Source organism: Phascolarctos cinereus, unplaced genomic scaffold, assembly GCF_003287225.1.
Source record: "Phascolarctos cinereus isolate Bilbo 61053 unplaced genomic scaffold, phaCin_HiC Scaffold_5;HRSCAF=322, whole genome shotgun sequence".
In the NCBI taxonomy this organism is placed as follows: domain Eukaryota; kingdom Metazoa; phylum Chordata; class Mammalia; order Diprotodontia; family Phascolarctidae; genus Phascolarctos; species Phascolarctos cinereus.
In genome coordinates, this window is record NW_027555958.1 from 248,765,396 (window position 1) to 248,778,186 (window position 12,791).

General features: G+C 36.6%; 1 protein-coding gene across 1 annotated transcript; it reads left to right on the forward strand.

The window, feature by feature from the left end:
- Positions 1-7,154: 7,154 nt before the first annotated feature.
- OR12D2 (olfactory receptor family 12 subfamily D member 2) lies at positions 7,155-8,096 on the forward strand. The gene has a single exon (XM_020978852.1). The coding sequence runs from the start codon at positions 7,155-7,157 to the stop codon at positions 8,094-8,096; it is 942 nt and encodes a 313-aa protein (XP_020834511.1).
- The last annotated feature ends 4,695 nt before the right edge of the window (positions 8,097-12,791 follow it).

The following is a 12,791-nucleotide window of genomic DNA, read 5'->3' on the forward strand; positions in this document are numbered from 1 at the left end:
CTGATTGTGTTGCTCCTTTCTTGGAGTATTAAGTGTTGTGTTACTGCAGGTTGGGGTACCAAGGCTACAAGCTTTCAGTGCTTCAGACAATTTCTGATTGAGGCCATAGTCCACAGTCTACCCTTGTCTGAGCTCTGCAAGTTCTTGAATTGGGTTTGGTTCTGAACAAGAGGAGATTGCTGCTGACCTCTGCTTCTATGAGCCAGCTGAAAAGCTCTGTTCATTCAGAGTTATAATATTGTAGGTTTTCCTTTTGTCTGGATTTCTGCCCTGGTTATTCTTCTGCAGACTGGACTTAGATACTAGAACTGAGACTTCTCTCTTATTAGACCTCGCAGACTATGGTCTGAGCCATATGGCTACTGGGACTTTGGAACTTCCTCATTTCTTGATGTACCACCTAAGGCACCTATTCCTACCTGGAATGCTACCCATATATGCAAGTCCCCTCCTCATTCCAGTCTGCACCTGTGTCTCAGAAGTAAGTAGTAGGTGACAAAGCTGACAGTTCAATCCTTTCTCTGTCTTAGTACCCTAGTAAGAGTTTAGAATGACTGGGTATGGGTCTCAGATCTCCTCTTGCTCTCATGCATAACCTTTCCCTGGGCGCTAGATTGCTCACAGAGGGCATGCTCCTGGCCCCGTCCTGGCCCCAGTGTCTGTAGACCTGCTTATCTGTGTCCCTATTCTGAGCTGGATTGGACAAATGATTCACTGACTTTTTCTGGATTTTCCCATCAGGACTTATTTTAGTGCATTTCCTAGAACTGTTTGGAGGAGCTTATGGATGGGAACTTGTGTAATTATTCCTACCACTTTGCCATCTCGGCTGTCCTCACTAGCATTTCTGGAATTACCTAATAGTTGGGATATGGCATATTCTGACTTTTCACTTGTACTTATTAGGAAGGCATCCATTGTGATTGTGCAAGACTATAACATCTTTATGTTGAAAAACTCAGCAATGGTGATATTATTTTCTGGGCTTGCATGGTTGCCCAGCTTGTACATCTAGATTGAATTTATAGTACTCCAGAGTTGGAAGGTACTTTAGAATTTACCCAAGCCAACCCATACCTGAAGCACCAATCCTCCACATAGCTGTCAAAGCAATTAACAAACATTTGTGTCACAGTATTCAATAGAATGTAAGTGTCTTCAGGACAGATACTATTTTGTTTTTGTCTTTTTATTCTTAGTGCCTAGCACAGTGGATGGCACAGAGGAGATAATAAATGATTGCAATGACTGTTTAAAAATCATGATCAAAGGGGCGGCTAGGTGGTGCAGTGGATAGAGCACCAGCCCTGGAGTCAGGAGGATCTGAGTTCTTGGCCCCAAATGCCTCACTTAAAAAAAATCATAATCAAAAAGGGAAAAAAAACCCACTAGATTAGGTAGAATTGTAGGCATATTTTATCAAATGTTTAAGGAACAATTAATAAGCATTTGCATAAATTATTGTTAACTATTAAAAAAGAAAATAGTCCTTCAAATTTTTTTTGTTAGAGTAATATGGTATTGATATCTAACCCAGGAATAGAGAAAAAAAAGAGAGTTTTATATACCAAAATAATGAATGAATATTAATGGAAAAAATAGAAAGCTTCTCAAAAATACTGGGACACTAGTTCTAAAAAAATTCATTTTGTCCAGGTTGGATTTACGCCAGATATGTCAGAATTTCAGCATTAAGAAAACAATTTATACAGTTAGTTAATTATAACCCCAAATGAAATGATAGTATCAACAGAGGCAGTGACTTTGAAAAAGTACAATGCTTATTTATGTTAGAAAGTCTAAAAGCATAGCCAAGGAAGAACCATTACATACAATGAAAGCACATATTTAAAATAAAAAATTGGCATTATTTGTATGATGCAAATAGTAGATGTTTTCCTAATAAATATAGGTGTAAAGCAAGGATGCACTCTACCCAATGTATTATATGATGTGGTCTTAGAAATGCTACTTGACAAGAGCAAGAAAATAAAAGCTATAAAAATAAACATTGTAAAAGAAGAGATAACATTATCCCCACTTGCAAATGATATGGGAGTTTATTTAGAAAACCCCAAAGCATCAGCAAAGAGAATAACTGAGACAAGTAGTTGTTTTTGTAATGAAATGAGATATATAATAATCCCTTAAATCATTAGTATTTCTATGCAATTAAAATAAAATCCAGGAGAAACAATGGAAAGGGAAAATAATCATTGAAAAATAATTAGAGAAAGGTGGAGCCAAGATGGCAGAGTAAAAGCAGGGAATCTCTTAAGCTCTTCCTCAAACTCCTCCAAATACCTGTAAAATGACTCTAAACAAATTATAGAGCAGCAGAACCCACAAAAAGACAGAGAGAAACAAATTTCCAGCCCAAGACAACCTGGACGTTCTTAATAAGTGATTTATTCACTCTTTCATTTCACTCACTGCAATCAGATTAATCCTCTCAAAGGTCTCTACCCCTTCAAAACAAAGATCAATGGCTTCCTATAACTTTGTGAAAAGTCCAGGCTTTTTAGCCCAGGATTCAAGCACGTCTAGATCCCTGCCACCTCATTTCTTTGCAGGCATTTCTGCAATTGCCCTTACGTATATATCTCTATCTCTATCTCTATCTCTATCTCTATCTCTATCTCTATCTCTATCTCTATCTCTATCTATCTCTATCTCTATCTCTATCTCTATCTCTCTCTCTATCTATCTATCTGTCTATCTATCTATCTATCTATCTATTTTTTTCCAGGATAACTGAATTTTAAAATATTTTTCACATAAACTTGGTCTTTGTGATTTTGTACATAATGTTCCTTCTGCTAGGAATAGGCCCAAAGCCCAAGCTGTGCTTGTTCAATTACTTCTAATTTCTCAATGCTGAGCTTAAGTGTTACATCTTCTATGAAGATTTCTCTGAACTCAGCAGGAAATGATTAGTTCTTGCCACAAATACTTGACATTCTAATGAATGAGACAACAGGAGCAAATATATATATTCAACACTCATAAAAAGAAGATACAAGGTAAGCTTGGATAGGAAGGCATAAGCAGTTGGGCAGGAATAGGCTCCTGTGGTTAAATCTGGCTGAAAGCCAAGGATTCTATGAAGCTGCAATAACGAGGGCATGAATTCTAGGAATGGAGGAGAGAAAAAATAAGAGACGGAGTGTTCTCTAAGTAACAGCAAGTGGACTAACACTACAGATGTTGTTGAGAGAAGTCAGAAGGCAGACAGGTAACATTGTGTGTAAACTTTAAAGGATGATTCAAATGAGTTCTTTTCTAAAACCATTGGATCACTGGTGTCTTGTCTCTCCAAATTTCTGGGTACACTTCGTGAGGCAGAGGCAATTTGACAAACAAAAATTCAAAATGAAGAAACACTAAAGAAAACTGGAATCTAAAGCATAGTTGGGTTGGGGGCTAGGGACTAGTTGGTGATGTTAATTATTATGAGGGTCAAGAATGGTGAGTTCCTGAGTCATTTGCTTCTGAATAGCCTACTGAAATTGAGGAGGGAGAATGGAACGTGGAAGATACAAGGAACGAGAAGAGACAAACTCAAGAGAGGAGATTCCTAAGAGTGTTCTTTCCTGTATACACATGGAGAAGCATCCTTCTAACTTTCCCAACCAGATTAGCTGGTAGTCTGGGGCTACTTTACATAAGGTTCTTTGTATTCTTTTAAGCTGCATTACTTTTACTAAAGCCCCAAGGCCACCATCAGACAGATAAAACCTTGCTCAAAATGGGACAGACTGTCGGTTTCCCAGAAGCCAACATATTATCCAGCATCTTTGCAACCTTTGGTATATCTGCTGAATTTGAGGTCTTTTCCAATCCCTGAATCTGAAAATCTGATTAGGTAGGAGGAGGATGTAAGAAGTTCATATTTTCTGACTTCTTACTTCAAGACTTATCTGAGTGTTAGACCAAAAGGACCTGCTGATAACCCACTTTGTCCTTGTAGGAAGGGAGAATTTATCCCCTTACCCTGATCATCCATTAATTTAGTACCAGATCTATCTAAGCATTATGAACCTGAAGAGTGCCTTTAAATTGCACCTTCCAAAATAGTATGGAAAACAAGCCTTTTGTTTCCTCTAAACCATAGAGGAATAGATTTATATTCTAAAACTGGAGTGAAGCTGTTTTTTATTAAGGGGGGGGCTTTTCCTCAATGATTTATTATAGCTCGTTTTCCAGTCTCTGGCTTACTACAGGAGTTAGGATTTGGACAATTGGTGTTGGTCCAAATTTCTATTTGGAAGGCTCTATAAGATTATTTACATTTATTTATTATTTTTGTGTTTCACAAGGTACTTTATATGAATATATATGAATATATACATTATACACTCACATATGTACACATATATCTACATGCACACTTATACATACATAATAGTCTTGCTCAGAACAACACCATAAGATGTGAGGTCACTTAGTCAAATAGCATTTCTTTAACACTTATTATGTTCTAGGCATTGTGCCAGTCCCTGTTCACAAGGAGCTCATAGTTTAATGAGTAAGATAATGTGCAAACAACTGGGTACAAGCAAGATATAGGTAAGGTAAATTATAGGTAATCTCAGGGAAGACACTAAGATTCAGGAGGATGTAGACATACATTTAGACTTGGAGGAAGAGACTCTTAGAGGCAGTTATAGACAAAACTCCTCATTTCAAAGATGAGCAAACTGTGAGAGTTTAAGTGATACTGAGTTTCAGTAGATAGTCAGGTCCCATGGGGAGTGACAGACCTGGGATTTGAACTCAAATGATGCCAAATGCAGTATTCTTTCCACCATGACTTCTTGTTCCTCAATACTCTCAAGAAAGTATTGCATGTATTTCCACTCCTATTTTATTGACCAGAAGGTTTAGAATCAGATGGGTCATCAGAGATCACCTAGTCAAATACCCTGATTTTACAGATAAGGAGACTGAGGCCCAGAGAGTTTAAATGACTGTTTTACAGCATTATAGGTAGTAAATAGAAAAATTGTGATTTGATAACCTTTCCCGTGATAAACCCAGTGATATTTCCAAATACTCCCTTGTGGAGAGTTAGAAAGGTTTAAATGACCTGACAATGTCCATTAAGTTAATAAACAAGTGGCAGAAATAGGAATTGATCCCTAGTTCTTTATCTTCACATCCAGTGTTTTTGTAGCATGCAAGGTGGTATCTCCACGTGCTTTGTAGACTTTTTTTTTTCTTGAGAGCAAAGCCGTTTTGATGCTAATTGTTCATGAAGATCACTGACTGGGCATGGGGCTGAGGTTGAGAGTATGCTGTTAAATAATGTAGCAATTTAGAGTAATGCTTCATTTAGAAGTAATCTTGAGGAATCTCACCATGTCAAGAGAAAAAAGAGGCAAGAAGAGCTACAAGTCTGAGTTATATGTGGACCTGCCAGTAAAGCACACTCCTTGGGCAAGCCCAGGAAACAACAAAATAACCACTTAAAACAAAGACCCGATGTGTGTAATTGAATATGAAAAGAGAGTAGGATGTTATCATTGGACACAGAATTAGGATTTTTTAAGCCTCAAAGACATATCCTCTCATCTCTCTCTGTGTTTCCTTCTGTTTCTGTTGCTTTCTGTCTATCTGGCCATCTCTCTCTCTTTCTCTCTCTCTCTTTCTCTCTCTCACTCTCTCTCTCTCTCTCTCTCTCTCAACACACACACACACACACACGCACACACTCACACTCACACTCACAAAGCCCTTTCACTCCATCTAAATCCCTGTTTCTCCTATTTCTCTTCCATGGTATTGCATATTCATAAAGTTCCTTAGTTTGCTTTCCATAGTAAAAACACACAAAACAGCAAGTCATTTGTGGAAGAAAGAAGGCCTAAATGTTGCAGTTTCTATGGAAGGTCTCTGGGAAGGCTTATTGCTTCCAGTGTTTGCACAGAGTCAGAAATCCTTTTAGGGTGAAAGTTATAATTGCCTGATTGTTTTCTAATAAGCTTGGTGCCTTTTGATCAACCGCAAAACAATTTGTCTCTTTCTAAGCACTTTTAAGTTATAAAGATTTTGAAGGATCCTCCATTGAAGGTGTTTAGAGTTGCAAAGGAATTTATATGTTTCATTTAATTTAGTCCTCTCCTCATCCCAGAGAGGTAGTCCAGATATTTGTTATGCTTTACCTTGGGAATGTTATCATCATTTCCTTTATTGTCTCCTTATACTTCAAAACAATGATATTCTTACCATGAAGTTTCAGATATCTGGGTATATGGGTAGCAGTAGCACCAACAAAAATGAATAGAAAAAACCTAAACATCATTTTTATGTGATTAAGAATATATTTTATGATACTCTTCTTATTCACCCCTCTTCATGATTCTCTTTCTGTCAGGTTAAGTTAAAAATGAGACTGTAAGTTACTGAGCCTATAGCAATAGATGATGGTCCTGGGGAAGGATGAGACAGTTGTTTCAAGAGTTTGAATAGGTAAGAGACAACCTTTGTAATGCAGAATAAAAAAATAGGCTACTAAAGGAAAACAGAAACATTTATTGCCTAGTAATCTTTTATTATAACTGACTGTATGCATCAATGAGACTGAGGAAAGAGGGGTTATAAAATGTGGGAGGAAGAATAGGTCTGGGAGTCCATCTCACAACAACCATTATCTCAGTGGTCAGACAATATGAGAAAACACATCAGTGAAGTTACTTCTTCAAGAAGGGCTTTTTGCTCTCTTCTTCAAGTTATACAGGTTACTATATGTGTGTTCTGTGTCTTATCTTTCTTGATAGTGATGGTGAAGTCATCCTGTTGGTGTTCAGTTTAATTCAGTTAGTTTGATTAAACTCCAAAAATATTTATTAAGCTTCTATCACTTGTAGAGGACTGAGGCAGGTGCTGGAAGAGGACTAAAGTTTAAAAAAGTCATGGACCCTCTTCTCATGAGGGTCCTGTTCTCATGAGGACCCTATTCTCAGTCTCTAACTCGTCTACACACTGTTAGAGGTGTTACGATTTCTTCACACTACTTGAGGTTGATGTCATGGAGAACAGGAATCACTGTCCCATGTTTTGGGGCCATTTTTAGCAACAGAATTCTAGGCTGGATCAACCACAGGTTATAGACAAGATAACACTTCTTACCTTTTTTATGTTCTTTTGCAGCAATGCCTAACTATACCTCGGTGAATGAGTTTCTTCTTCTTGGAATAACAGACACTCAGGAATTGGAACCTTTCCTCTTTGCAGTTTTTCTCAGCATCTACATCCTCATCCTTATTGGGAATGGTGCGATCCTGGTGATTGTCATCTCTGAGCCTCAACTCCATTCCCCCATGTATTTTTTCTTGGGTAACCTCTCCTGTCTGGACATCTGCTACTCCACAGTAACACTGCCCAAAATGCTAGATGACTTCCTCTCCACCCACAAGACCATCTCCTTTGTGGGCTGTATTACTCAGCTCCACTTCTTCCATTTCCTTGGTAGCACAGAGGCCATCCTTCTGGGTGTCATGGCCTTTGATCGCTTTGTGGCCATCTGCAATCCGCTCCGCTATACAATTCTTATGAAGCACCAAGTGTGCCTCTGCTTGGCTGCTGTAACCTGGATCACTGGTTTCTTCCATGCCTTGCTCCATTCTGTTATGACTTCCCACTTGACATTCTGTGGATCCAATCACATCCACCACCTCTTCTGTGACATCAAGCCACTACTGGATCTGGCTTGTGGGAATACAGAGCTCAACCAGTGGATGGTCGAAACAGTCACTGGCACCATTGCCATCAGCCCCTTCTTCTTTATACTCCTCTCCTACTTCTACATTATCAGTTTTCTCCTTTTCAAGAGTCGGTCTTGTAGTACGCTTCAGAAGGCGTTATCAACCTGTGCTTCCCACTTTATAGTGGTTATATTTTTCTACGTACCTGTTGTTTTCACCTATATTCATCCTTCCTCAGGCAGCTCCATGGATCAGGACCAAATAGTGGCCATCATGTACAGTGTGGTCACTCCAGTTCTGAATCCACTGGTCTATACCTTGAGGAACAAGGATGTGAAGGGGGCACTGAGTAAAGCCTTTAGAAAGAAGATGTGGCCTGAACACTTTTAAAGAACTGTTCTGGAGACATTTTTAATTTGTAGGGGAGAAGACTAATAAGCCTGATTGAATTTCTGATTTCAGGTATATAATGCATTTGGCTCATCCTGAGGTACTGATTTTTTGAATTATAAGACAGATATGATAGAGGTGCTTTTTATGGTTTAGGAACTATAAATTCAAAGAGTGTGGATGTCAGTTGATTCCTACTCTAAACCCTACCCTTCTCTTCCCATTTCCCATTAATGTTCAATTAGAACTTTATGACTTTTGGAACATTCTTGCCTACTCTGGCAGTTATGGTGTATTAAAAAACAGAATCACAATACAATTTTATAGTAGAGCAAGAATGGACTCTTCAAGATCATTTTAATCCACACTTCTGATTTTTCATGTTGGAAAATGGAACCCTGAGATGATATGTGCTTTGTTCATGGTTGAGTAAGTGGAAGAACAGTGGTTTGAACCCTTGTCTTTTGTTTGTAACTCTCATACTTTTCCCAGAATGTTACATTAACTTCTTCAAGGACTCTTTCATTGTCATTTGTAACAAAAACTCTGGCTCTGACAAAACATCAAAAATATAATACCCTTCTAGATGGAAAAGTTCCTTTTTTCTTTTTCTTTTTTTTCTCCCCCTCTTCATTATTTATTATGTAATTAACAAAAAGTCTGGAGGACCAGAATTTAGAGTTGAAAATTTTTTCTTTTTTCTCCCCCACCCTCCCCAACACAGCGCACAATCTGACATAGGCTTTACATTTACATACCCATTAAACATATTTTCACATTCGTGAAGTTGTAAGTAAAAATTAAAACCAATAGGAGGAACCATCAGAAAGATGAAACAAAATCAACAAGGTAAAAATAAGTGAGAGCGATTCGACTTCCATAGTTCTTTCTTTGGATGTGGACAGCATTTTCCATCCCGAGGCCTCTGGAGATGTCTTAGAATTCGTAATGCTGAGAAGGTTCAGTTTAACAATTAGTCATTGCATAACGTGGCTGTTATTGTACAAAGTCCTCTTGGTTCTGCTCACTTCACTCAGCATCAGACCATATAAGTCTTTCCAGGTTTTTCTGAAGTCAGCCTGTTCATCATTTCTTATAGCACAATAGTATTCCATTACATTCATATACCACAACTTGCTCAGCCATTCCCCAATTGATGGGCATCCTCTCAATTTCCAATTCTTTGCCACCACAAAAAGAGCTGCTATGAATATTTTTGTACATGTGGGTCCTTTTCCCATTTGTTTGATCTCTTTGGGATATAGCCCTAGAAGTGCTATTGCTGGATCAAAGGGTATGCACATTTTTGTAGCCCTTTGGGCATAGTTCCAAATTGTTCTCCAAAATGGTTGGATCATTTCACAACTCCACCAACAATGTATTAGTGTTCCAATTTTCCCACATCTTCTCCAACATTTATCATTTTCCTGTTTTGTCATGTTGGCCAATCTGATAGGTGTGATGTGGTACCTCAGAGTTGTTTTGATTTGCATTTCTCTAATCAATAATGATTTAGAGCATTTTTTCATATGACTATAGATGGCTTTAATTTCTTCATCTGAGAACTGTCTGTTCATATCCTTTGACCATTTATCAATTGGGGAATGGCTTGTGTTCTTATAAATTTGTCTTAATTCTCTATATATTTTAGAAATGAGGCCTTTATCAGAGAGACTGGTTGTAAAAATTCTTTCCCAATTTTCTACCTTCCTTCTAATCTTAGTTGCATTGGCTTTGTTTGTGCAAAAACTTTTCAATTTAATGTAATCAAAATTATCCATTTTGCTTTTCATAATGTTCTCTATCTCCTGTTTGGTCATGAATTCTTCTGTTCTCCATAGATCTGATAGGTAAACTATTCCTTGTTCTCCCAGTTTACTTATGGTATCAGCCTTTATATCTAAGTCTGAACCCATTTTGACTTTATTTTGGTATATGGTGTGAGATTTGGGTCTATGCCTAGTTTCTGCCATACTCTTTTCCAGTTTTCCCAGCAGTTTTTTTCAAAGAGTGGGTTCTTATCCCAGAAGCTGGGGTCTTTGGGTTTATCAAATAATAGATTACTATAGTCATTGACTACTGTGTCTTGCATATTTAACCTATTCCACTGATCCACCTCCCTATTTCTTAGCCAGTACCAAGCAGTTTTGATGATTGCTGCTTTATAATACAATTTAAGATCTGGAATTGCTAGGCCACCTTCCCCTGCATTTCTTTTCATTAGTTCCTTTGATATTCTGGACCTTTTGTTTTTCCAAATGAATCTTGTTATTATTTTTTCTAACTCTATAAAATAATTTTTGGTAGTTTGATTGGTATGGCACTGAATAAGTAAATTAGCTTAGGTAGGATTGTCATTTTTATTATATTAGCTCGGCCTACCCATGAGCAACTGATGTTTTTCCAATTATTTAGATCTGATTTTATTTGTGTGAAAAGTGTTTTGTAATTGTGTTCATAGAGTTCCTGGGTTTGTTTCGGGAGGTAGACTCCTAAATATTTTATAATGTCTACAGTAAGTTTAAATGGGATTTCTCTTTCTATCTCTTGCTGTTGGGCTTTGTTGGTAATATATAGAAATGCTGATGATTTATGTGGGTTTATTTTATAGCCTGCAACTTTGCTAAAGTTGTTTATTATTTCAAGTAGTTTTTTACTTGATTCTCTAGGATTCTCTAAGTATATCATCATGTCATCTGCAAAGAGTGATAGCTTTGTTTCTTCTTTGCCTATTCTAATGCCTTCAATTTCTTTTTCTTCTCTTATTGCTAAAGCTAAGGTTTCCAGTACAATATTGAATAACAGTGGTGATAATGGACATCCTTGTTTCACCCCGATCTTATTGGAAATGCTTCTAGCCTGTCCCCATTACATATAATGCTTGCTGAAGGTTTTAGATAATGCTATTTATTATTTTAAGGAAGACTCCATTTATACCTATGCTTTCTAGTGTTTTTAATAGGAATGGGTGTTGTATTTTATCAAAAGCTTTTTCTGCATCTATTGAGATGATCATGTGGTTTCTGTTTTTTGTTGTTGATATGCTCAATGATGCTGATAGTTTTCCTAATATTGAACCAACCCTGCATTCCTGGTATAAATCCTACCTGGTCATAGTGTATTATTCTTGTGATAAGTTGCTAATCTACTTGCTATATTTGTTTAAAATTTTTGCATCTATATTCATTAGAGAAATTGGTCTATAATTTTCTTTCTCTATTTTGACTCTTCCTGGTTTAGGTATCAACACCATATTTGTATCATAAAAAGAATTTGGTAAGACTCCTTCTTCACCTATTTTCCCAAATAGTCTATATAGTATTGGAATTAATTGTTCTTTAAATGTTTGATAGAATTCGCATGTAAATCCATCTGGCCCTGGAGATTTTTTCCTAGGGAGTTCATCAATGGCTTGTTCAATTTCTTTTTCTGAGATGGGGTTATTTAAGTATTTTACTTCCTCTTGGTTAATCTGGGCAATTTATATTTTTGTAAATATGTATCCATTTCACTAAGATTGTCAAATTTGTTGGCATATAGTTGGGCAAAATAATTCCTAATTATTGTTTTAATTTCCTCTTCCTTGGTGGTAGCTTCACCCTTTTCATTCTTGATACTAGTAATTTGGTTTTCTTCTTTCTTTTTTTTAATTAAATTAACCAAAGGCTTATCTATTTTATTGTTTTTTCATAAAACCAGCTCTTAGTTTTATTTATTAGTTCAATAGTTTTCTTAATTTCAATTTTATTAATTTTTCCTTTGGTTTTCAATATTTCTAATTTGGTGTTTAGTTGAGGATTTTTAATTTGTTCTTTTTCTAGTTTTTTTAGTTGTATGCCCAATTCATTAATCTCCTCTTTTTCTATTTTATTTATGTAAGCATTTAGAGATATAAAACTTCCCCTAAGAACTGCTTTGCTGCATCCCATAGGTTTTGGTATGTTGTCTCATTATTGTCATTCTCTTGAATGAAATTATTGATTGTTTCTATGATTTGTTGTTTGACCCAATCATTTTTTAGGATTAGATTATTTAGTTTCCAATTATTTTTTAGTCTATCTTTCCATGGCCCTTTATTACATATAATTTTTATTGCATCATGATCTGAAAAGGATGCATTTAATATTTCTGCCTTTCTGCATTGGATTGTGAGGTTTTTATGCCCTAGTACATGGTCAATTTTTGTGTATGTGCCATGTACTGCGAGAAAAAAGTATATTCCTTTCTATCCCCATTCAGTTTTCTCCAGAGGTCTATCATACCTAACTTTTCTAATGTTCTATTCACCTCCTTAACTTCTTTCTTGTTTATTTTGTGGTTAGACTTATCTAGTGCAGAGGGGGAGGTTCAGGTCCCCCACTAGTATAGTTTTGCTGTCTATTTCTTCCTGTAACTCCCTGAACTTCTCCTGTAAGAATTTGGATGCTATACCATTTGGTGCATATATTTAGTAATGATATTACTTCATTGTCTATGGTGCCTTTTAGCAGGATGTAATTTCCTTCCTTATCTCTTTTGATTAGATCTATTTTTGCTTTTGCTTTGTCTGAGATCAGTATTGCTACCCCTGCTTTTTTTACTTCAGCTGACGCATAATATATTCTGCTCCAGCCTTTTACCTTTACCCTGTATATGTCACTCTTTTTCAAATGTGTTTCCTGTAAACAACATATTGTAGGATTATGGTTTTTAATC